The sequence below is a fragment of the Ailuropoda melanoleuca genome, chromosome X (genome assembly GCF_002007445.2).
Source record: "Ailuropoda melanoleuca isolate Jingjing chromosome X, ASM200744v2, whole genome shotgun sequence".
Lineage (NCBI taxonomy): Eukaryota > Metazoa > Chordata > Mammalia > Carnivora > Ursidae > Ailuropoda > Ailuropoda melanoleuca.
This window is the reverse complement of record NC_048238.1, coordinates 77,205,658-77,230,647: the sequence shown is the minus strand read 5'-3', so window position 1 is coordinate 77,230,647 and position 24,990 is coordinate 77,205,658. Positions and strand designations below refer to the sequence as shown.

The window sequence follows — 24,990 nt, the reverse complement described above, 5'->3', positions numbered from 1 at the left end:
TCTCAACATTTGCTGCAACATGGACGGCACTGGAGGAGATAATGCTAAGTGAAATAAGTCAAGCAGAGAAAAACAATTATCATATGGTTTCTCTCATCTATGGAACTTAAGAACTAGGAAGATCGGTAGGGGAAGAAAGGGATAAAGAAAAGGGGGGTAATCAGAAGGGGGAATGAAACATGAGAGACTATGGACTATGAGAAACAAACTGAAGACTTCAGAGGGGAGGGGGTGGGGGAATGGGATAGACTGGTGATGGGTAGTAAGGAGGGCACGTATTGCATGGTGCACTGTGTTATACGCAACTAATGAATCATCGAACTTTACATCGGAAACTGGGGATGTACTGTATGGTGACTAACATAATATAATCAAAAAATCATTTAAAAAAAAAAAAAGAAGAGGAGCCCTTAACTCATACTGGGAGAGGCAAAGAAGAATGTCCTGAGGAGGCAAATTTTGAGTTGGGTTTTGAAGGATGAATACGAGTTAGTGAGATTGGAGGCACTGACTGAAGATAACCAGAAATGTGTTAGATGTTTCTGTAGTATGAGTTTAATGACTACGCTTCACAGACCTTTGACTCTTTTCAGCAGACAATGTCTTTTTCTTAAATCTCCTCGATCCAGAAAGCTAACTGAGGGGTGCCTGGGTGGCTCAGTTGTTAAGCGTCTGCCTTCGGCTCAGGGTGTGATCCCGGCGTTCTGGGATCGAGCCCCACGTCAGGCTCCTCCACTGGGAGCCTGCTTCTTCCTCTCCCACTCCCCCTGCCTGTGTTCCCTCTCTCGCTGGCTGTCTCTCTCTCTCTGTCAAATAAATAAATAAAATCTTAAAAAAAAAAAGAAAGCTAACTGAAAGAGCATTGCTTCATGAAACTTGAGTGAGTGTGTATGCACAAGCGTGTACACAATAACGACACCGGGGGAGGGAGTTTGCTAGCATTTTCTGGCCCTGCTCCCCTTCTCCAGATAGAAATGCTCCTAAATTAAGGGAAAAGACTATATTAGTGTGGCTGCTGGGTTTGATTGACTGCATTCGGTTTTGAGGTTGACTTATCTACCGTGATTGATCAGTTGGGAGACCTTGGCGGATGATCAAAAGGTATGTCATCAGATTATTTTATTCCTTTCGGGAGTGTCATCTTAAAATAAAACTCACTGTTTAATTCATTGTGTCAAGTTTTCACCTTAATTGATTTTGTCAAGTGAAAATATTTAGTTTCTGTCAAAGTTGGAGTGTGGGGGAAGGAGTGATCTGGAATACAGAGCAAGTTCCGAACTTTACATCTTTTGACTTCAGGGAGCCTGGAGTTTATGCAAGCAGGCCCAAATTTTGAAAGGATCGGTTCCCATTTTAAATGTTTTATGAGAGACCATCCCATGAAGTAACAGTGGCTAAAAACAAAACAAAACAAAACAAAACAAAACAAAACAAAACTTCCCCCAAACTCACTTAGCTTCTCTAGGATCTCCTCATCAGTCATCTTGGATTTTTTCCTTTGCCGATCTGTGTTTCTATACAAAGTACTGGAATTGGCGTTCTCAGCAGAAGGTGGTGTGACCTCTTTATTTGGTGCTGCCGGTGAAGCAATGGATTCCAGCACAGAACGAGTGTAGATCTTAAAGATAAAAAAAACAAGTTCTACGATGAAAACAGTAGACCAAGGATAGGGTATGAAGTCAAGATGCTGTCATGTCAATGAGGCTTCATTTTTATTTTTTCATTAAGACCAAATTTTTAAAGCAGCTTTTGGTTCACAGTCAAGTTGAGAGGCACGTACAGATTTCTCATCTACCCCTGGTGCCCACACGTCATAGCCTCCCCCATTGTCAACACCCCCTCCCAGAGTGGGACATTCATTACAATTGATGAACCTACATCGATGCGTCATAATCACCCAAAGTCCATAGTTTACATACCGTTCTCTCTTAGGGCGTACATTCTAGAAGTTTGGACAAATGTATCATGATATGTATCTGCCATGATGGCAATGGAATTTTGTCACTACCCTGAAAATCCTCTGTGCTCTGCCTATTCATCCCTCCTCCACACCCCAGCTCTTACCACTGATAAGTTTTTAAAGCCAAGTGATTAATCAATTATTAAAGAAGAACTTTAGAAGAGGAATGAACCATGAGAGACTGTGGACTCTGGGAAACAAATTGAGGGCTTCAGTGGGGAGGGGGGTGGGGGATTGGGATAGGCCAGTGATGGGTAGTAAGGAGGGTACGTATTGCGTGGTGCACTGGGTGTTATACGCAAATAATGAATCATGGAACATTACGTCAAAACAAAACAAAACAAAACAAAAAAACAAGAACTTTAAGTTGCTTCAAAAATACTGTCCTTGAAAGCTCTCAGGACTTCGTCTTCTGAGGTCCTCATACATGCTGTGTTAATTCTGGTTTTGGTGCCTCTGCTTAGACAATTCCTCCTACTTGATTCACGTGGATTTCCTCCTCTAATTTAACTTCTGCAGTGATCGTATAACTCAGCACTTACTTGCATGTTGTTTGGTAGATTCTCTAATTGTCATGTACTGTCTTGTACCCTCGAAGAGCAACCTCAACCATGGTTGTACCTAATATATTCTAGATCAGGGAACACAGGAGATACTCAGTAGGTAGGAGCATGATTAACTAGATTCTGACTCTACAGTTGTTCCAGAGAACAACCTTTGAATCATTTAGAAATAGTCACTCGCGACTTACTGATTTCGTGTGCTCGGGTCTCGGCGCGATAACTGGTGGGGGCTCATTGTCGTCTTCTTCTTCTTCCTCTTCTTCATCTTCTTCTTCAGACACAGGAGGGGCCAAAGGAGGCTCTGATGCTGTTTTTGTACTCTTACGACAAAAACAAAGTTTAGAGAACAGGTATTAGCTCCCCATTGTTTTTCTTCAGAAATGAGAAAAGGGAAATGAAATATTTAATCACGTAGGGATATGAAAAAAAACCTGCACCTTTTAGCAATGAGCAGAACCATGTACAATTTGGTGACCAGGACTGCTCACATTCAGAGGTAAATTCAGGTCATGGTTTTAAACATCATGAAATTTTTAAAAAATCTTTTTATTTTCCACTGAGCTCAGAAACAGTGAGCTGTTCATTTACTATTTGAAAGTTCAATGTTTTTGAAATCAATGAATAATATATTTTTAAAATGCTGTTAAAGCCTTCAATTTGTACTGGGCAGATTGTCAATTCGTTGATTGATAGTTTGCCAACCAGAAAAGGGCTATTTTGTGCCTAAAGATCAGAGCATGCATATGGATATGGTGTTAATACAGCTCTGCAAATACTCACTAAGTACAAGCAAGCCCATAAATGTTGCTTCCCTGTTCAGCCTCCTGGAAAGAAGCACTCAGAAAGTAACAGACATGAAGATCTAAGGAATATTCATCAACATAAATAATTATTCACTCTTAACCAACAGGTATAAATGGTGATTTGCAATGTTAAAAATTGCAATAACACCACCACCACCGAAAATAACAACAATCGTCATATCTAGGATCGGTTCTTGATCATTCATATTAATGCAGGGGTAAAATGGTTCCAAAGCTGAGTTTTGAAAGCACTATGGCCATGATTCTCAAAGTGTGGTTCCCAGACCAGCATCATTACTAGGAACTTGTTAGAAATGCAAATTCTTGGGCTCTATCCACACTAATGAATCATAACTCTGGGAGTAGGGCCTAACAGTGTGTTAAGCCTTCCAGGTGATTCTGGGTCAGGCTCAAGTTTAAACATTACTGAATGATGACAGGTCTGTGCTGTCCATGGCTAATGAACAGTTACAATGTGGCTAGTCTGAATTGAGGTGGGTTGTAAGTGTAAAATACATATCTCATGTTGAATGTGTAACATGAAAAAAATTGTAAAATAGTTCTTTGGTGAAAGACATTTCCTTTTATGTTGCGTATATCTTGAAATGATAATATTTTGAATATATTGGGTTTAGTAAAATATCATTAAAATTAATTTCACCTATTTCTTTTTACTTTTTTTCAATGTGGCTACTAGAAAATTTAAAGTTACATATATGGCTTTTATGACATTCATTTCTGCTGGAAAGCACAATTATAGATTTTTTTTTATCTTGTGTGTGTGTGTGTGTGTGTGCGTGTGTGCATGTGTATTGGTTTTTTGTTGATGCCTTTGGGTATACTGGCTCAAGCTAATCCTAAATAGAATTTTCATTTCTCGAGGACGAAGCTCCTGAGGTAAATACAGGAGCCCTGCTAATAGACTATTACATCAAAGGACCTCGGCCCATGATTGAAATTTAACTCGGATCTTCTACCATCATGTATAAACTGATGGTAGAGCTAGAAGGTGCAATCATATATCTGATCAGAGACAGCAAGACTGATCTACTGTGCAAAGGAAGACAACTTAGAATTTATAAAAGAGTATTTGAAAGAATATTTGCTTGCCCTGAAAAACATACTGAGTGGTTTACAGACTGAAATTTATATTGCTTAGTTGGTACTGGTTTTCTTATTTATACACCTATATTTATTCTTAATTTGGCCAAAATAGCTAAGCAATTATATCATACTGTGGCTACGTAGAAAACAGCACGTGTTGCATGGTGCACTGGGTGTTATACGCAACTAAGGGATCATCGAACTTTACATCAGAAACCAGAGATGTACTGTATGGTGAATAACATAATATAATAAAAATATTATTATGAAAAAAAAGAAAGTGACATGTGTTAATGACATGAAGTTTTCAGGGAAAAAAAAATCAGTTTCTTCTTGTGGAAGACTAACTCTTCAGGGCACTTCAGTGGGCAAACTTAGAAACTGCCTTTAGTTTATTGGTGCTTGCTTTGAGATTATTTTGTTTCAGAAAGTTCTGCTCTATTTTATGGCGACTGAGATCAAGAATGCGCCTAATCATTGTTCATTGGTAGAAGGGAAAAACCTGCATATAAACTGACTACTTTTTATACTGCAAACGAAGTTATCTTATCTATTAGGCAATATGAACCATGCTTAGGAAGAGTAAGTTTTACATGGGCCTATAAAATATCTGAAGTCAGAAATAAGTCATTGCCTCCAAAATGCGACAAAAAACTAGAAAATCTAGAGTAATTGATGTCTAATTACATGTCTGTGAAGTATAACTATATGTCAACTTCAATTAGTGACTTACATTTAGTAGTTATAGAAATTTCATTACATTAAAAACCAAATTGTAGATTAGATTTTTTTCTTTAGCAACAGCTCCTGAGCCATCATAATGACTTCCAATAAATGATACCTAACCAAAAATTTACTGTTACTTGTAATCAAATAATTTCAAAATCGATATTAAAAAATCACTTTAAAAAGTTTACAGCAAAAAAATTAAGTGGGACAGAGGAGCCCTTTAATATATTTGATGTAACGCATCTTGCGGCCTCCATAAACGAGAGCGTATATACAGCCTATGAGGATTTAACATTGTCCTTGTGGAGAATAAAATAGACCTAGGTCTAGGCTTCTCTAACTGGTACAAAGACAATCAGTACTACCGACCAAGAGGTAACCTTGCACAGCTCAATGGTGGCTGTTTTGCTAAAGAAGATCCACCTGCAAAATCGCACTGTTTCTTGACATTCATTACTATCCTCACTATTCCTGTTTTCTATGGGGGACCCTCCCCATCTCCGAGTAGGGACTAAAGGACTGTTAGAAAACCTAACGTCTTTCATCTTCTGAAGGTTTGTGCGGGAGGAGGAAGACCAATGTTTCTGTATATCTGAGACCAGACACTATACTGTCATGTAGGCTGGCTGGCTGGAAAGAACGTGTGGCCTTAGCGGGCATTATGTTTTGCATGATGGTTGGGCCAGGGAATGTTAGCTGACCCAGAACACAGCTAGAACACCAGGTGTTGGTACTGAGAACTGAAATCAACATAATTTCCTGGCCCCGTGTTAAGTAAGGCCAGGACCAGGCATACTTTCCCATCGCTGTGTAAATAATACTGGGGCTAGGCATACTTTTTATAGCCTGTGTTAAGCAGCATCAAGTGAGAGCATATTTTCCTGTTCTTATGTTAAACAATACTGAGAACAAGCAAAACTAGCAGCTTCTTACTTCAAGAAATAAGAAGAAAGATAAGGCTGAACCAACTGAAGTATTTTACTTAGTAAGAATAGCAGCTGGCCCACCAAAAGAAGACTCTCACTTCACCAACCTAAAGCTATTTCATCACACACTGCACAGTCCTAACCTGTTCCTTGCCTTGTAAGACCTGCTTTAAAATCACATAGCCATGGGGCTCCTGGGTGGCTCAGTCAGTTAAGCTTCGGACTCCGGTTTTCCGCTCAGGTCATGATCTCAGGGTCGTGAGATCAAGCCCCATGTGGGGTTCTGTGCTCAGGGGGAAGTCTGCTTCTCTCTCTCTCTCTCCCTCTCTCTCTGCCCTTCCCCCTGCTCTCTCTCTCTCTCTCTAATAAATGAACAAATCTTTAAAAATAAAATCAAATCACATAACCATGTTCTAAAACCCTATAAACGTTCTCCCCTGACATCCCCTACCTAAGATACTGCTAAAACTCTATAAAGGGAGGGCTCTTTCTTGCTGCTAGAGTTTAATAAAGAGCTTTGTTTATTAACAGGTTTTTCTGGTGGTCCTTTTGGGAGTCACAGGTATAATGTCCCTACGCTCTTCCTTCTAGGCTGAGAATGACTATGTCTGTCTAAACTTGAAAAAAATATAGACAGATACTCTGGTTTCTTTTCAGATGGTAACTGGAGGGGAGGTGTGTGGGGGGTTGGGTGAAATAGGGGATGGGGATTCAGGAGGGCACTTGCCATGATGAGCGCCGGGTGCTGTATGCAAGTGTTGAATCACTATGTTGTACACCTGACACTCATATTAATTACACTGTATGTTAACTAACTGGATTTAAACCAGCAAGTAAGGAATATTTTTGTCTTACTGAAAATTTGTGATACTCTCTTTATGCCACACAGCGGGGCAAGGGAAGTCATTCTTTATTTGTTAAAGACCTTGGAGGCTCCAGATCGTGCCAAGTGTGGTCTGTGGGCCACTTTCGGTGCTTGTTTAGGATGCAGATCTCAGGGTTCTATTCCATTTTCACTTGCACCTTCTCCAGGCAGTTCTGATCCACACTGAAGTAAAAGGACCACTAATCTAGATGAACAAAATAAACCAGTACTCCGAATCGAAAACTCAATCTGTGTCAACTGTACAACATGATGTATTCATAGCATTGTTGCCACCCTCCACTCAAAATACTAGTCCAGGATTCTAAATGCATTACTTTACTCTCAACAGTCCACTACAAATATAAAATTTTAAAGTAGCCTCAAATTGAAGAGTAGGTCCCTGAGGAGTATTTAGCATTTAATACAATCATATCAAAGAAGCTACCATGAGTGAGCAGTAAAGCAGATGTCATAGGACTATGGGAGGTATTACTGAATTCAATATTAACGATGTAGTCACTCATTTAAAATATTTAGTGAATACAACACTGCTTCTATGGTAATTCCCACCCAGGCTAATAGAGGTTGCCAAAACTGGTGTTCAGTTTAGGCTGTCTATAAGGGATCATCCGATCCCATTAAATCAGATCTTATAACATAGCTAGGTCTACTTGGGAGTGTTTCTAATGCAAGAAAGCATAAACAGCGTCAAGGCAATCTTCCCCTGGAACCATAAGGAAAGCGCAGGGTGCTCTCAATTCCCCATTCCTAAGTAGCTGAGTCCCACTGAAGGGAACCAATCTAAACTTAAGGGTCTAATCCAGTCCAAACTGTCCAATAGAAAACTCAGCATCTGCTCACGGAAATTTGTAACTCCCGAAGGATGGCATCCTCACCCTTTTGGCTACCCTTGTATCATTGGAACCCTGCAATCACCTTTGACCTTGACCTTTCCTCCAACTTCCAATCAATAACCTAAACATTTGAACCTCATCTGCATTCCTACCGCCACCATCTCCATTAGGCCTTCGTTACCTACGGCCTGGATGCTTGTGCGACTCCTCAAACTGGTCTCCCCTTCATCCAGCCTCACCTTCCGCCCTTAACTCACTTTGGACATCTGCTGTCAGGTAACTGTTCCCAAAGCATACGCTTTCATGGCTTAATTCTCCTGTTTCAAAACACTCCAAAGGCTTCCCAATGTATACTGGAAAAGGCCAGATTTCTTTCTTTTCTTTTTAATTTAAAGTTTACATAGTGAACATACAGTGCAATATTGGTTTCTGGAGTAGAATTTAGTGATTCATCACTTACACACAACACTCAGGGCTCGTCACAATGAGCGCCCTCCTTAATACCCTTCACCCCTCTAGCCCATCCCCCACCCTCCTCCCTCCATCAACCCTCAGTTTGTTTTCTACTGTTAAGAGCCTCTTTCCCTCTCTTCCTTTCCCTGCCCCATTTCCATATGTTCATCTATTTTGTTTCTTAAATTCCACATATGAGTGAGATCATATGATAATTGTCTTTCTCTGACTGACTTATTTCACTTAGCATCACACACTCTAGTTCCATCCACATTGCTGCAAATAGGCCAGATTTCTTGGAATACCATTTAAGGGTTGCTATGATTTGGCTCCAACTTAATGTTCAAGGCTTAATTCCTATGATTCCTTTTGCATCCGTCTTCATTCAAAACCACACGATTTTGTCCCCGTGCTCTCCTCACTACTGTGCCCTTCCTTATGTTTTTCCTTTTGCTTAGAATGCCCTTCCCCATCTTCACAGATACAAATCCAATCGGACCTTCACGATCTAGCTCAAATGACACCTTTTACGTGAAGCATTTTCCAACTCAACATTCAACAAATATGTACCAAGTACCTACTTTGTACCGGACACTGAGTTATAAGCCCTTTGAGACAAGGGCCTTCCTTTTCCTTCCCAGCTGAAAGTAATCTCTTTTCTCTGAGTTCTCATAGCAAATGGACATATTGTATGGTATGTAATATGGTCCATATTGTATTGTGTTTCTTGATGTGCATACTTCTCTTCCCTTACCAGAATGAGCTCCAGATTTCCTAGTGCTTGTAAGGGCGCACTTGATAAATATATGTGAGAAAAGTAAATATCCAGTTGTTTTATCTCCAAACAGTTAGAATATCATTTTTTTCTTTTCTGGTGGAATATTTTGATCATTATGTAGATTTAGTTTGAATTCCACAAGCAAAACCAGTAGAAGCAAGCCCAAAAGAAAGGGACAGTATTTCAGGAGATATACACTATTGACAAAAATAAAAACCAAACTACCGACCATCCTAACAGGCTAGCGTTTAAAATAACTGACCTACCTACCTTAAAAAAATATCAACTATTTCTTTGCCAGAATACCCAGCTCATATTTATTAGACAATAATGATATTAAGTAAACCGAGGGAGGAAATGTAAGTGTTGATCGTGGAAGGTTGGCATTTTTGCTTTAGCTTACATTCAATAAACATATACTATGTGCTAGGTAGTATATTATATGCATTATCACATTCAATATTCATTCAATAAGATGAAACACCTACGTCCAGAGCCTTCATTCTTTGTTTATTTTTACGTTTAATTGTGGTAAAATATACATGACATAAAATTCACCATCTTAGCCATTTTTAAATGTACAGTTCAGTAGTGCTAAGTATATTCACACTGTTGTGCAAGCAAGCTCTAGAACCCTTTCCATCTTGCAAAAATCAAACTCAGTATACAGAGTACTCTGCATCTCCTATGAGTAGAATCACACAGCACTTGTCTTTTCATGACTGGATTATTTCACTTGGCATAATGGCCTCAAGGTTCATCCATGTGGTAGCATGTGTCAATATGTCAGAATGTCCGTCCTTCCTTTTTTTTTTTTTTAAAGTATGCTCCATGCTCATCATGGAGCCCAACACGGGGCTTGAACTTACAACCCTGAGATCAAGACCTGAGCTGCAATCAAGACCTGAGCCAATATCAAGAGTCAGATGCCCAACGGACTGAGCTGCCCAGGAGCCCCAGAATGTCCTTCCTCTTTAAGGCTGAATAATATTCCAAGGCATGTATATATCACATTTATTTATCCATTTGTCTGTTGATGGGCACGCGGGTTGCTCCCACCTTTTGTATATTGTGAATAATGCTGCTATGAACATGGGTGTATAAAAATCTGTTTGAAAATCTGTTGTCAATTCTTTTCAGTATCAATGCAAAAGTAGGATTGCTGGATCACATGGTAATTCTATCTTTAAATTTTGAGGAACTGCCACACTACTACTTTCACACTTGTCGCCCAGGGTGACATCAAATGGGCCAGCATGTGTCCTCTGTAAAAGGTTGATTATCCAGGATTCTTCAAATCAACAGTTAAGAAACCTCACTAATGCTAATTATTTCAAAATAAAACCACACAAAGGTAAGCCTTGTCTAAGATAATTTTCTGTTTAATGTCTATGGGTATTCTTGCAGATATGCCATCACTTCGAAGAACTTTGAACTAGGTTACTTATTTTCTAGTTTCTTCCCTGATAAGACTATTTATGTGAGCTTGGGCAAAGTCACCTCCCCCACGGCATCTCAGTTTTTTGGAACAGGTGACGCTCAGAGGTGTAGTGGTATGACCTCACTCGAGTTATTTCACCTCTCTGAATCTCATCTGTAAAATGGAGACAATGGTAAGGCTTCCCTAACCTGGCTGCAAGAAAGGTTAAGTGAATGCAAAATGTTATCATCCCAGGGCCTGGCACATTGTAAGCATTGAGTCAAGAGAAGTCACTATCATGATGATTATTATTTTCAAGATTCTTTGTGTAAGAGAAATAGGAGCATTTTACTACATGAAGATTCATATATGCATGTTCATAGTAGCTTTATCTACAATAGCCAAAAGCTGTCAACAGTCGGGAGACCCTTCAATGGGTAAGTTGTTAAACGAACAGTGGTACGTCCATACCATGGACTACTACTTGCAATAAAAAGGAACAAACTACTGATAGCACGCAACTCGAATGAACTCTAAGAGCATTATGCTGAGTGAAAAAAAGCCAATCCCAAAGGTCATATGCTCTACTTTGCGTACATAAAACGTCCAGAAAGACAAATCCATAGTACCAGATCAGTGACTGCCTGGGGCTAGGGTGGGGGTGGGATGGGGAATAACTGTAAACAGGCATAAGGGATCTCGGGAGGTGATGAAAGTATTCTAAAACTGGCTTGCAACGATGATAAGGCTGGTGTACACATTTACCTAAACTCATCAAACTGTACACTTAAAAATGGGTGAATTTTATGGATCTAAATTAAACCTTTAAAAGACTGTTTTTTAAAAAAGATTCTCTATCTAAACCGAATCTGTGTGATGGTATTCTGTTGGCCCTCCAGAAACACTGATCACTCCACACCATTTTCAATTTTTCACTTACCGAGGGATGGGCTGCTATGTATCCATGTGCGCTTTTATCTGAAAAGTAGATAAAGATGTCACCTTTATTTCATGAAGTCTGCCTCACTTGGAGACCAGAGTTAATAAAAAATTAACCCGCATGCCTTTGACCAGAAGGAAATTCTCCAATTCGGCACTGATCAGATCCTATAACAAATGACATCGTTGTTCTGAAAACAGCTCACACCCTCGCGCCCTCCAGTGTCATTTTATAGACCTTAATGGAGGCCTCCAGCGAATCTCATCTACGTGGAGGAATATCAAGATTACTTATTCCTTTTTTTCAAAGATTTTGTTTATTTGAGAGACAGAGTAAGTGCAAACATGCGTACAAGCAGGTTCGGGAAGGGCAGAGGGAGAGGGAGAGAGAACCCTCAAGGAGACTCCCCACTGAGCACAGAGCCCAATGCAGGGCTCGATCCCAGGACCCTGAGATGGTGACCTGAGGTGAAAGCAAGAGTCAGATGCTTAACCGACTGAGCCACCCAGGTGCCCCGAGATTGCCTACTCCTGATTGGTATGAGTCTATATACCTATATCCAGAATTTCTCCCCGACTTCCTCCTTCCCTCTTCTCCTCCCTCCCTCCCTCTCTCCTCTTCCACCCTGCCTTCCTTCCTTTCTCTTTCTCCTCCCCGCCCCCTCCCCCCATTCCTCGGTCTCAACACTAGAGCATCCACAGACTGTCTGGGGAGTTTCACTCAGCTCAAACAAATACTGGAAAGAAGCATTTTTGGTGCTGATCACCTGTGGTTCTCCAGTGACCCTGGAGGACAGTTCTAGACTCCCTCACATTAATTAAGCACCGTTTGATGTGTCATTAGGATCTCTGAGACATTTCATTCTATATGGAAGACTAAATATCATAAAAAGCTCTCCTTGCTGGTTTTTTTCGTTTCGGTTTTCTGCCCTGGAGAAAGCAGTTAAGCTATCTTCTCAGTTAAAAACACCCCGCGGGGCCCGTGATTTACTATACGCCTTAAGTTCAGGCTTTGACATGTGTTATGACCAAATGAGACACTCCTCTCCTTCCAAGGGTCCCCTTGCACCATCCTTGAAGATATTTCAAGCCTGCCTTATGTTGAAACCAATGCTGAGAAGTAGGGGCTCTTTACAGCTGGGCCACTAATGATAGGATTCTCTTCTTTTTTTAGATGTTAAATAATAAGTTGTTCTAGAGAGGTACCCCGGGTCATCTTTCTAAAAATGCAAAAATATTGTTTGGCACATATTTTTCAGTTGCTTATAGTGCAAACGTGAACCTCAAAGCTTCAAACAAAGGCTGGGTCTATGTGCTAGCCAATGAAGTCAAGATTTGGCAGGAACACGGCCATTTCGATTTCTTATAAATAGCCAGACATGATTTCTTTTTTTAAGCCTGATTTTGAGGTTGGATCAAAATAACCTGGCAACTACAAAATGCATGCTGCATCATCAGGGTCTAATTCAATGAATCGGAGGGATAAAATAAACTTCAGGAGACCGTGGTTTGATCCATACACCTCTTATCTCATGGACACATCGCAAGGCCTGATCATACGTGACTACATGTCCTCTTCATGCCAGTGCGGAGACCAAACACCTGTGATTGCTGATTCAAACTAACAACCGCTGCTTCACTGAGCAATTCCCCTACCTGAGTTCTAAAAACACCCAAGTGGTAAACCTCCTCACATCAACTTCACCTTCCAACCCATCTTTCGATTCACTTCCGTTGAAGTCATTTGGAGAAGGCACTAGAACTGGCTTCAGATGCCCTATAGGCATTCTGCTCTAATCCTGAGGCTCTGGGATGGAAATTCCTTCTTCTCTGATATCTTGGATTTCCTCTTACCTCCCGACGTAAAGCTCATGTATTTCTGGTTGTTGACCGTTTCTTTGGAATCGTAGAATTTGAGAACATCCAGGACGGCTTGTGGGTTCTTCTTCTGTTCCAGTTTTGTTATGTTGGAGGTTTGGAGTAACCGTGCCCACTGCTCAGGGATTCCCTGTGGACAACCAGAGGGAGACAATGGCAGCTCAGAACATTCAGCAGCTGCATTTTAATGTTGCAGTAAAGTTCTTCACCAAGAAGCCCATGCTACCTGTAGGATTACACTTGGGAAACTGAAGTGACACTCTAGATTTAAAGTTAGTAAACTTAATAATGCAATCATTCTCTTCTCTAATTAAAACACATAGGTAAAAACTAGGATCCAACTTAAAAAGGGTGGGTGAGAGTATGACTGTGATAGAAAAAAAAAAGCGCATGAAAATCACCTCCATATTAATTCTGCTCATCCATGAAATGATGTTTACGGCTTAGCTTATTTTTTCTGGCGACTCAGGGCAGACATAGCAAGACTTCTCTAAATTTGTGCACAGTATAGTATAGTGCAGATCAATGGATTTTATATGACTGGAATCACATAAGCTGTTTCTGGGCATGTCGTAAGATCTTTCCGAATAGAAGAAAAGCCTCACCCTTGGGCAGTTGACACTTTGTGATTAGAAAATGCAATTTTTGGGGGGAGGGGGTGGTCTAGGGCTTTAATACAGAGGGGGGTTGAGAGGAGGCAAAAATAGACTAGTGCAGGAGCAACAGCCACGGGAGTGCTAAATAGTTTCTCCTCTCCTCCCTCCATCCCCTCCTCCCCGCTTTGTTCGTTGGCCACATGGAACCTGGGGACTGTGACGCCCGTGCCAAAGCGTCATGAGAATTGGCAATACTCTAAAAGCGTTTAGAGCAGAGAGGAGGGAGCTTTTGGAAATCGAACCCAGGACAATTGCACCAATTACGCTGAAAGGTTAGCTTCGCCTTGAGCGTGGAGCATTCTTTCCTACACGTTCAGCCTACGGATGTCCCCATTTCGTAATTGTCCAGCCTCCAAGAGCAACTTGGAGTGAGAGACAGACACACCTTTCCTGAAGTGCATCTAGACACAATTTATGTGGCCTTGCCCTCCGAAGTCTCGGCAAAACAATGTGTGACGTGGGCCTCCAGAGTTTGGGAATGACAACAAAAAAGTGAGATAAGCCAAGCAACAACTCTACTGCACACACATGAACCTGCCGCGGCAGTGCTAGGACATCTCAAAGAAGCACTTTGATGCAAGCTTCTTTTGGGCCTGTGACGCACCTCTGGGAGCTTCCCTGGGCACATCTGTGAGCCATAGAGATCTGGCTGTAATGGACGTAAATAAAGAAAGAAAAGAAAGTTAAAACAGAATGTGGGACAACTTAGAAGGTGGGAGGAGATGAAACCAATGGGTCTGAATGGGGAGGGGGGCGGTCATCCCTTCTCAAGTGGGGCGGTTATGAAAATCGAGAGGTCTTAACTCCATCAGGGGCAGGACAGGCTACAGGACAACAGACTTCAGAAAACAGAGGAAAAAAGACAACGTTCTCAAGTTTGGACGTGTAATTCCACTTGGGGCCAGATGTTTCCTCCATAAATACACAATAGTAAGAATTACCGTGAAAGGACCGGAGAAATTACCAGAAGGCAGAAACATGACTTTGGAGGGAAGAAGGATGGCATCGTGAAAAGCTTTGACGATAATTTGTAAGTCTGTATTTACAACCGGGTGATCCCAGGTAGCCGATGGCCATGTGATGAACTTACAAATTTCAGTTCCCACTTCTGGTTAACCATTTCCAGTTTCACAGTGGAAGTGTCTGTGTGGCTCAAATGGACAGGATGGCGACATGGGGATGCTAAATGTAACTGCATTCTCATTGATGCGACTCTTCTGCATGCTGCAGCGAGAAAGTCGTGACTGGTTTAGGGAAAACTAGATTAAGGATTTCCCACACAGCCAGACTCCACCTTTGAGAGTTTCTTTAGACCAGCGCAAGGGAAACCGTTTCATTTCAAAGCATATATGAACAATTTCCATTTTAATGCTGCAGTTCTGATGTCCCGGCTTCTCACACAGTAAGATCGGATAACAGGGAACGGCTTGGTCTAAATAAAGAGATTGTCTCCAAAGCTACAGAAACATGCTTCGACCCAACTGGTTTGATTTGGGATACAGGTCTTTGATTCCTGGCATCTGGGGTTACTCCAAGCACAGTGAAACGACACTTTGACATGCATTAATCACGCAATTTGATGCTAAAGCCTTAAGCCACATATTTGAACTCAGGAGCCCATGCATGATCCCAGTTCTGATTCTAAGTGCAATTAATAGCATTTGGTTAATACTGTAATGGCCAAAGGAGTTAAGTGTTACAAAACCAGGTATGCATTGCACATAACCACTAGAGCAGACATCACTGGCATGATTGTTACCGTAATTATTAGAATATTTGCAGTTATTATACATTCTGATGGCACTTCTAAACTTTTGTGATAAATAAATGCCTCGTGATCACTAGACAGCAGGAAAACGTGCTGTCAGTTGCAGAAGAGCCTTCAGACAACTATACTTACCACATGACTACCCTGCTGACATAATTTCTTGTTTCTTTGAGAAGTTGAGATAAACTAGTCGATCAATAAGACCTGACACTTAAATTTGAATGTATGCCACAAAGGCACATCATCAGAAAGCCATCTCATTACTCCAGATTGAGGTACAAATCCAAAAAGTTAAGACAGCTAATGGAGACCTAGAAGTATGAGCATCAGAAGCAGGAGCACATGTCAATGCCTGACCACGTGTACAAGAACAACCAGATGTACGACAAGCTGGGGATTGTCTGGAGTAGCCCAGGAGAATGGCAGCATGACACAACAGGCCAAGCATTTATCTTATCATGAGAAATGATCATGTATATCACTCATACCATTTTTCCCTCTGATTGACTTGAAGCGACCGTCACAGGTCGAGAGGTCTGGAAGGGGGAGTTCTGAAGTATTTGGGACAAAAATGGCAATATAAAGGGTAAGGACTTTTCATAGCTTAGCACCCCAAATCTCACCTCCCAACCTGATTTGAATCTCGAGGTCTGAGCGTATAACCAGGCGTACAAGGTTATATGGGCCAACTAGCCATAGGACAATCACCAAGGGGCACGCCAAATCGGCGTCCAAATATTCACAACGACAGGCCCTTGGAAGACAACTGAACAAGACAGTTCAACAAATTGCTCAAAATTCAATGTAAGCAATAGCAATAATCAAATTTGGTTAATACATTCCTCCCCCTCTGCGCATGGTACGTTAGAGGTACCATGGCAAATAGGACCCAATTTTAAATGCTACCAACAAAATGATTTTAAAAGCTTATCATTTGGCAGTTTTTAAAGTTAGTAAATGTAAATCATAGGTGAAAAGAGTTAAAAAGTGGAGACTTCGGCATCTTTAAATATAATGCGTGGACAAATAGTTTCAAAAGACCACCAAGAGGACAATAAATGCATTAGATTTCCAAATTTAGCCTGTGTCTGTCTGTATATTCAAAGGATTTCTAACAACTGCCTGCATCCAAACAGCTGCTTTATTTTAAAGTGGGTGTGAGGGAGGGCGGGCAGGTTTGGGTTTGGTTGCGTTCAGATGCCTCAAACTGTTGGTCACAATTGGGAAGGGTGCCCACTCCCAGCCCTTGCTGGTGGGTTTTTGGGGTTCTAAACGACCGCAAAGTGAAAATGCAGTCAGCAAGATGACGGTGCTTCACTTTTTTTCATTTCCATTCAGAACCCCAATAGAACAAAGAAAGAGCTCAAGAAAGATTGTATCATAAGATGTCAAGCAAGTTGGAAAGAGCTGAAAAAATTTTTTTTAAAAATTGGGAAGGAACCAGAATGTCACATGAGAATAGCAGACGAGAAAGCTTTCACATCAGAGCACAAAAAGGAAGGAAAAAGAAAACGTGGCATGACAGCAATAAAACAAGAGAAGTTAAAGCAGAAGAAAAGCACATAGAAAACAAAAAAGGTCAAAACTGGGAGCATAACGTTCTTAAAATAAAAACAGGGAAGAGTTATTAGACCACATTTATAAAGTTGAAGTGCTTTGACAGTTTCAAATGTCAAAAGCCATAATATCTTTGTTCAGATTATAAAAATCATTATTATTTTTTATTTATTATTATTGTATTTTTGGTGATGACAGTGGTAATGGTAATGGTGCCAGGAGTCAAGGCCATTTGAATAATGTCTCTGACTCCAGGGATGAAATTGGTTAAATCCTACCAGTGTCTCAACTTTATCAATGTCAGTATCTCTTTACGTTCTCTTCCGTTTGCTACTGAGAGCATAGAAATTATCAGCTCACATCACTTTACAAGGCCAAGATGTTTACTCCATTTTGATTTTATTCTCGTATTGTGTACTTTCGGAATTGGGGGGAAAAAAGGCAATTTGGCTGTCAATTCAGAGACATGATTTGCTTCTCCAAATCCAGTTAATTTGTCTCCCGCCCCCTTTTGGTTCACTTAGTCATATGAGTTTACTTACTAACTGTCAAGTTATGAAACAGAAAATTTAATTATTTAGCATCTAAAATTATCTTTGGTTTTAGAACCCAAGAATCAGTGGTGATGATATTATAAAAGATTTTTCTTCTGAATGCGTTCAAAATTACTCATCTCAGAATGTACATTTTTATTGAGATCCTTACTAGTACGGAAAGAAGGAGTTGATTCTCCTGGGGACATATTTCTAGCCATATCTTTTCCTTCATCCATCTAAAAACAAAGATGCCAGATCTTTAAAAAAAAAAAAGTACAAAATGACTGAGATCTTGTGCTATTTGAGCACTACAAATTTCCAAAGAAAGGCTGACTCTATAGCTATGGTCTTTGTGGAGAATTCATATTGGTATTTATTGTGGATTGCATGTGCAAAGCACATAACCACTAAAGCACACACGATAGAGTCATGAATATTCTTCCTGAAACACGGGGTTTGTTGTCTTGAAGGCCTATGAAATACACCTGTTAATAGGCCTAAAGATAAGCCATGTTCTTGAAATCATAGCGAAGACCAGGTCAATTGTACAGAGATTTTTGGTTAGTGTGGTTAGCTGATCGGGGTAATCCAGGTTCCAATGTAAAGCCTGAATTATCCAGATGGACTGTCTTCACTGGCCAAGGTGAGTCAATTGATTCTCTGATTCACTTCCAACAATAAAGAACAGGCTCAACAGAGTCTCTCTACCAGGACTGCCTCTCCTGTGCCATGGAAAATTTGCATTTTCAATCACGTTGAAGACCAACTGCAATCAGACATTTTTACAATGGACAAAATGATTTTGCCAGTACTCTCGCCACTCTCTAGTTCCAACTGGGATTGACTTGGCATAGTCCATCTTCCTTGAAATCATCCAGATCATCAAGCCTGACATTCTGGGACATGGGCATGCTTTCTTGAAACCTATTTTCACAAAGGAATTTTTTCATGGCTTGCAAAACACAGTAAGGAGCTTACTTACAGTGAACTCCCCGGTGACTGCGTCAAACCCCACATGAATCGTATGTTCAAAGTCTGAAGGAAGAGAGATCTCTGGGCGTTCTTTCTCCTTCTTCTTATTGGCTAAAGGCAAAATGTTAACATGTATTTATTGGGAATATAGTTTTGTCATTCCTAAGTTGTACAATTAGGTTCATCAAAAACAATTACAAAGTAAGAAAGACAACTGATTCCAACACAAGCTTAACAGGATTTAGCTCCAGAAATTATAAAGTCATCTGCAGAAGTAGCTGAGAGTTTGACAAAAAATGTTACATCCAAATAATTTACAAATTTCCCAAATACAGTTCAAACAAAACTTGCGGTCACACTGATTTATGTCCTTTACCAGTCTAATAATGTAACCAACAGAGATGTAGGCGTATTGTGTTTAACTGGCTTTGTTGGATCGAATAGGACTTACTAAAGAAGGAATTCATTATGAACAAGTCAAGCTAAGGCTTACTATTAGAAAGAAAACAGGAAAGTGCTGAAGTTATCTATAAAAGCGTGAGTGAATTGTTTCCATGTTAACCATAGCGAAATATGAAACAGAACTTGTTTAATTTACATGTTCACATTATGAAGCATATCTTAATAGACTCTTGGCCTTTCAGTGAGAATACTACTGCAAACCATTAATGTTACACACATCTTTCTTCATCATTAAAAATGTTTTCAATCATTTCCTACCCAGCACTTGGCTAGTAAAAAAATTCAAATGGCTGCTTTTTACTGAATTAATTTTATTTAGTTCTTAGTAACCTCAAATGAATGCCTTAGCTTAGTCATTCCAGTTTGTAGCTATTTTTCCTTGTCCCTAATATATTTTTGTCATATTAACTTTTCAAAATCATTGTCCTTACGTAGCAGATTTTTCACAGTGACACAAATATGAATAAATACGTCCACAGTTAGTATGTCAAAAACCTTTAAAGATACTATCATTGGAGAAATTAAGTTGGGGACTGAAATGAAATCAGTCTATCTTGGAATAGATTCCAGGAGGAAGTTACCGTGGAAATGTAAAATGGCATCGAGTAGGTTCCATAATAGACACATAAGGGGGTCAGGGAATGTACCTCTGACCGGGGTGCATTACACACTCAAAAGACAGTAATAATAATACTCGCCCTCCTAATAATGGGAAAGTCAGCATGGTTTGCCCAATTGAAACCAGTCAATCTCAGAATTGCCAGGTTGGCCAATTTAGAACATTCTTGTTCAAACAGATGTTTCCTTGGCCTGAATTTCAGACGACATTCAATTAACCATATACAGGTTATTGGTTTTGTGGGTTACCCAGGATAAATTTTCAGTTCAAAACCTTTCACCTTCAAATGTCATTCTCATGGCTTCTTTTCTCTTTCTACCCCCTCTCACTGCTCCCTATCTCCAGCCAGAAGACCGAGAGATGGGGCAGAAATATGGACATTCGAGGAGTAAGGAGATTAGGATAAAGGATTAGGAAGGAAAGATTGGAGGCGGGGGTGGAGGGGTGGGGGGACAATGGTCACTTAAAGCCTCTGCCTGGCCACGGAACACATTAGGACTCATTTTGAAAAGTACATATGTGCCATCCAACTTGACTTCAGCATAGATGCCATGTTTACAGCAAGCCTACTTTACTGAATATTATCCTAACTGAACAGTGAAGTGTAGAGTTTTTTTGTGGGTACCTACTTCCGCTGTGTGTTGTGTTCCCATAGGTACCACTCACACTTGCTTGAGCCGCCAGGCAGGTATCCTAGCCGCTCCTGTAATCGTATCCTTGTTTTTACTCTTCCCTGCTCTCCCATCCATGTTGGACGTACCTGACTCCCTCTCTTTTTACTTCCTTCACAGTGTAGTCTGATTCTTTATTTGGTTGGCATTGCTTCTCCTTCTGCCTCTTCTAATGCAGTCCTTGGCCTTTAACAATCCTTTCTCCACACTCGTTCCTCTTGGATGGCATTCACTCCCAGATACTAACCCATGCTGGGTAATTCCCTGATCTGCGGTTGGCAGGGGCAGATTCGGGTATTGTGCAACCAAACGTTTTCTGCAATTTGAGAGGAATGCTCCCTTTAAGGAAAAACACTACAAGACTGCCAGGGCCCCTCCTAGGGCCTTGGAAGAGCCCCAGGCCAGTGACGAACACTAGAGAAGTGTTACTCGCTTCATAGTTAATCTACTCCTAGTGCTAGGTGACTCTTGGGGTCAGACTGTTCTGAAAATCTGAAGGCGGCTGTGGAACTTCTGCCCATAAATTGCACTGTGCACATCTACACACTTCTGCGTACAATTTCAGAGGTTCAAAACTCCCCTGGGCTCCAGGTTGAGAACTTGAAGCTCAATCTATGTCTCCAGTGACTGTATCAACTTGCATTCATGCCCTCTCTTGCCAGCAGTCTCTCCTTACTTTCCATTAGTAATGGCTGAATGTTTGAAGCATATGGACTTAGCCATGCCCACTCCACTTGGGCTGAGCTGTATGAATTGGCTTCATGGAGCCTCTCTAGAAGGCTACGTGATTGCCAGTCCCTTACCAGCCTGATCACGCACTTCCCTTCACTCAGGGCTGAGCGTAACAAAGGCAGGAAGCCCAAACTTGCTCTTCCTTCAAGTCCACGTTCTCTCAGTGAAATGATACCACTAACCACCCAGATCAGAGAAGGATTTCGGCTTTAGACACCTCTTTCTTTGGGAGGCCCTGAGCAATGAGAAGATTATAACCCCTCCCCCACCAATATGTAATTCAAATAAAACCAATACTAAAGCATAAAAGGGTAAGAAAGGCCAAAAAGTTCTGCTATTCCTATGGTGATGAAGTCTTTCTGAAAACTACATATACAAACTAAAAATGTGGCCAGGTTTCGGGGGGCCCCTGATTTGCAGGGCCTGCAGCGCACACTTACTCTCGTTCTTGGGTAATTCAGCACGGGCCCAACTGCCCAAGCCAGAAATTTGGGAGCTTCTTTGACTCCCACTGTATTTCTACCTTAATTGGTCACCAAGTTCTATTCTATCTCCCAAACTCATCTTGAATCTACCTTCTTCCTTTCATCCCCACAAACCATTACCTTAGTCTAAGGTACCACTATTGCTCACCTGGTCTTATTGCCTCCAATCTTGCTTCCTGCTCTTCATTACTTTGTGGCCAGAGTAATCTTGGAAATACACAAATCGGACCACATTCCTGCCATTAATAAGATCCTTAAATGGCCCCCCACTCCCCATATGGTAGAAGTTCATGCTCATTAGCATGCTACCCAGAGGCCTGCATGATCTGCCCCCAGCTTACCTCTCCGTGGTCTCTTCTTGCCGTAGCCCCCTCTGTCCCATACCTACACCATGCTCCCTAAACTGCTGGATTTTCTCTTACTGCCAAGCCTTTCATGCTAGGCCAAGGCCTGGCAAGTCTTCTCTCTTACCAAGATCCCTCACCCCACCCTTTGGGTGGGTAACTCCCATTAGTCCTTATTCTTGAAGACTCACTCTTGGGCTTCCTCTTCTTTGGCAAGTCTTGTCCTGTCTTCCCTCTGCAGACAAAATTAAATGCCCTTCTCTTCATGGTTCCATAGAACTGTCCTGTGCATACTCGGAACTCGGCACACATCAACACTGGATTGTTATTTCTTCTTTACATACCTGACTCTAGCTGAAACTGGAGATACTTGACAGCAGAGACTGCATCTTATTCATTCTCACATGCCTTAGCACCTGGCTTAGTCCGCACACTTAATGATTAGCATTTACAGAACATTCGCCATGTGCAAAACGTGCTTCTAGGGTCATCTCATTTAATCTCCATCACAATCTCATCAGGTAGACCTTGTTAGTATTGTATTATTGTTCTATAGATAAGGAAAGTGAGAGTGAGGTTCAACCACATAGCCAGGGTTATACAGCTAGCAGGTGAGAGAGGCAGAATTTGAACCTAGGTCCCAGCTGTGTCTACAGAGCCCAAGTTCTTAACAGCTACACCATTTATTATTCAGTAGCACCACAAAAACCAACATCTTTGAGCCCTAATCTTTAGTAAATGTTTAGTGATTGAATGGAGCTTAGATGAGAATTTTTTGTTCCTTTTCTTTTCTCTTTTCTTTTCTTTTCTTTTCTTTTCTGGAACACCGAAATATCTGTATCTCCCCCCAGAAAATTTTGTTGTGCATTGGTTGTTTATATTAAGATTCAGTCTAACCTAAATCTTGGCTTGCTAAGACTCAGCCTGACCAGCTCTGGGTTGATGTTTGCAGAGAGCAGAAGCTCAAATAAGCACCACTTTCTGAGTGTATCAGCCATACCCTACTGGAACATAGAACGAAAGCCACCGGTTGCCGACTAGACCACAGACTGCAAAGTGTTTGGCCTTGGGACCCTCTGGGTGTGCACGAGTTCTGGTTACAACTCCAGGGGCCAGCGACCCACCCCAGAGTCTTTCATTCTGACATCTCCCTCCATCCCACTATGTGTTAAAGAAAGAAAAGCCCCCGTAGTCATCTGTCACCTCCTCTACACTCTATCCTGATCGATGTCCTGCATTTTACCCAGTGCCCACAGTTTACTCCATTACCAATACCCTGTCATCTTCAACCTCTTCGTTAAATGCTCTCTTCACTTCTTGACTCAGGTTTCAAACTTCACTGTGCACCACTCTCATCTGGAAAACCGAGAGAGAGAAAGACAGAGGTGTCCGAACCTCACTCCAGACATTCAGATTCAGTTAGTTTGGGGCAGACCCCAGCACCTTTACTTTGTAAAGCTCTTCAGGTATTTCCATGAAGCAACTGGGGTGGAGGAAAACAACTTTCAATTCTACTCTCCAATGAGAGTACCATTTTCTCAGACAATCCTGATGGACGCTGCTCATTCTTCCCCATGCCAAGTTCTTAGGCGTGGAGGAATGGGGAAGGGCGGGGTCTCCCCCTTTCAACGCCAAGCTGTTGATCTGGATCAGTACTTCTGCACTTGCCTCCAAAAGCCCCTCCTTTGAGGTTCCTGCCATTCAATGATCTTGGCCAAGTCCCCTTATCCACTGAGGACTCGGGCTCCCGGTCTTCCTTCCTACCCTCAATGCTGCCATCACTCTGTGAAATGTAATATATAAAGGGATATCTCTTTCACACTCTTTCCTTTTAACTCCTTGACCTCCCTCAATGCTAATGAATTTCAGTTCCCTTCTAGTTCAATCTGCTCCCATGGCCACCACTAACTCAGTGGTCATCAACCAGGGTGGCTCATCAGAATAATCTGCAGAGTTCTATAAAAGACCCATGTCTAGGGTCCACCCAGAACCTACTACAGCAGGATTTCTGGGGTGGGGGGAGACTTGGACAAAAGATTTTCTAAGCTCCACAGATGACGTGCAGAGTGGAGGACCACAGGTACCCCAGGTCTTTTCATTATCTAGAATGACCCTTTCATTGAAATATTAAACCCCATTATCCCAGCCTCCCACCCCGCTGGCTCTTTCTCCAGCCCTTAATCCTATTTTACTTGTTCTTTGATTTCAAAAAAACCTCTAGTCCCTGGATCCCACCATTCTTAGCTAAGTTCCCAGCTTCCTCCTGGCCTGGACTCTTTGTTCCATCATTTAAATTGCTCTTAAGCCATTGCTCTGGAAGCAATGTCACTTTCTGACCTACTCTTACAATTCTCCTACAAAAATCTACTCTGAGAGAATCCAACCACGAAACTTCCACTTCTAGACTGAGTTTGATGAGCTACTGGAGGGGGAGAAAAATCACATAGCTATGCAGATTGGTTCAGAGTATAAAAGTCAGAGACCCTAGTTGGGTGATCAGTGGTGTTTGACAATATTCTTCTTGACCATTGCCAACTTCCTTTCCTACTTCTCTTACTGAATATTCCGGAATTTTCCCCACTTTGCTCAAACTTCTGCTTCACCCTCTCTTCCTTGACTTTCTGCATATGAAACTCCTTCTCTTCACTGAGAAAAATGGAAGCCATCAGTTTGGAACTCCTTTTTTTTTTTTTTTTTTTAAAGATTTTATTAATTTATTCGACAGGAGATAGAGACAGCCAGCGAGAGAGGGAACACAAGCAGGGGGAGTGGGAGAGGAAGAAGCAGGCTCATAGCAGAGGAGCCTGATGTGGGGCTCGATCCCACAACTCCGGGATCACGCCCTGAGCCGAAGGCAGACGCTTAACCGCTGTGCCACCCAGGCGCCCCTGGAACTCCTTTGACTTGACTTCCTGT

At 41.4% G+C, this 24,990-nt stretch overlaps 1 protein-coding gene across 25 annotated transcripts in view; it reads right to left on the bottom strand.

Annotated features, from left to right (window-relative positions):
* PAK3 (p21 (RAC1) activated kinase 3) overlaps nucleotides 1-24,990 on the bottom strand; it is a 246,667-nt gene that overhangs the window by 54,226 nt on the left and 167,451 nt on the right. For 22 of the 25 annotated variants that reach the window (XM_034648882.1, XM_034648870.1, XM_034648871.1 and 19 more), the window contains 6 exons: nucleotides 18,772-18,872; nucleotides 14,533-14,577; nucleotides 13,249-13,402; nucleotides 11,396-11,433; nucleotides 2,712-2,843; nucleotides 1,453-1,618 (listed from right to left, as the gene is read on the bottom strand). In XM_034648882.1, coding sequence (XP_034504773.1) covers nucleotides 1,453-1,618; nucleotides 2,712-2,843; nucleotides 11,396-11,433; nucleotides 13,249-13,402; nucleotides 14,533-14,577; nucleotides 18,772-18,872 — 636 coding nt within the window. Of the gene's footprint in view, nucleotides 1-1,452; nucleotides 1,619-2,711; nucleotides 2,844-11,395; nucleotides 11,434-13,248; nucleotides 13,403-14,532; nucleotides 14,578-18,771; nucleotides 18,873-22,418; nucleotides 22,838-24,990 lie in introns of those variants that run through there. The other 3 variants (XM_034648865.1, XM_034648869.1, XM_034648884.1) reach the window with 2 other exon arrangements.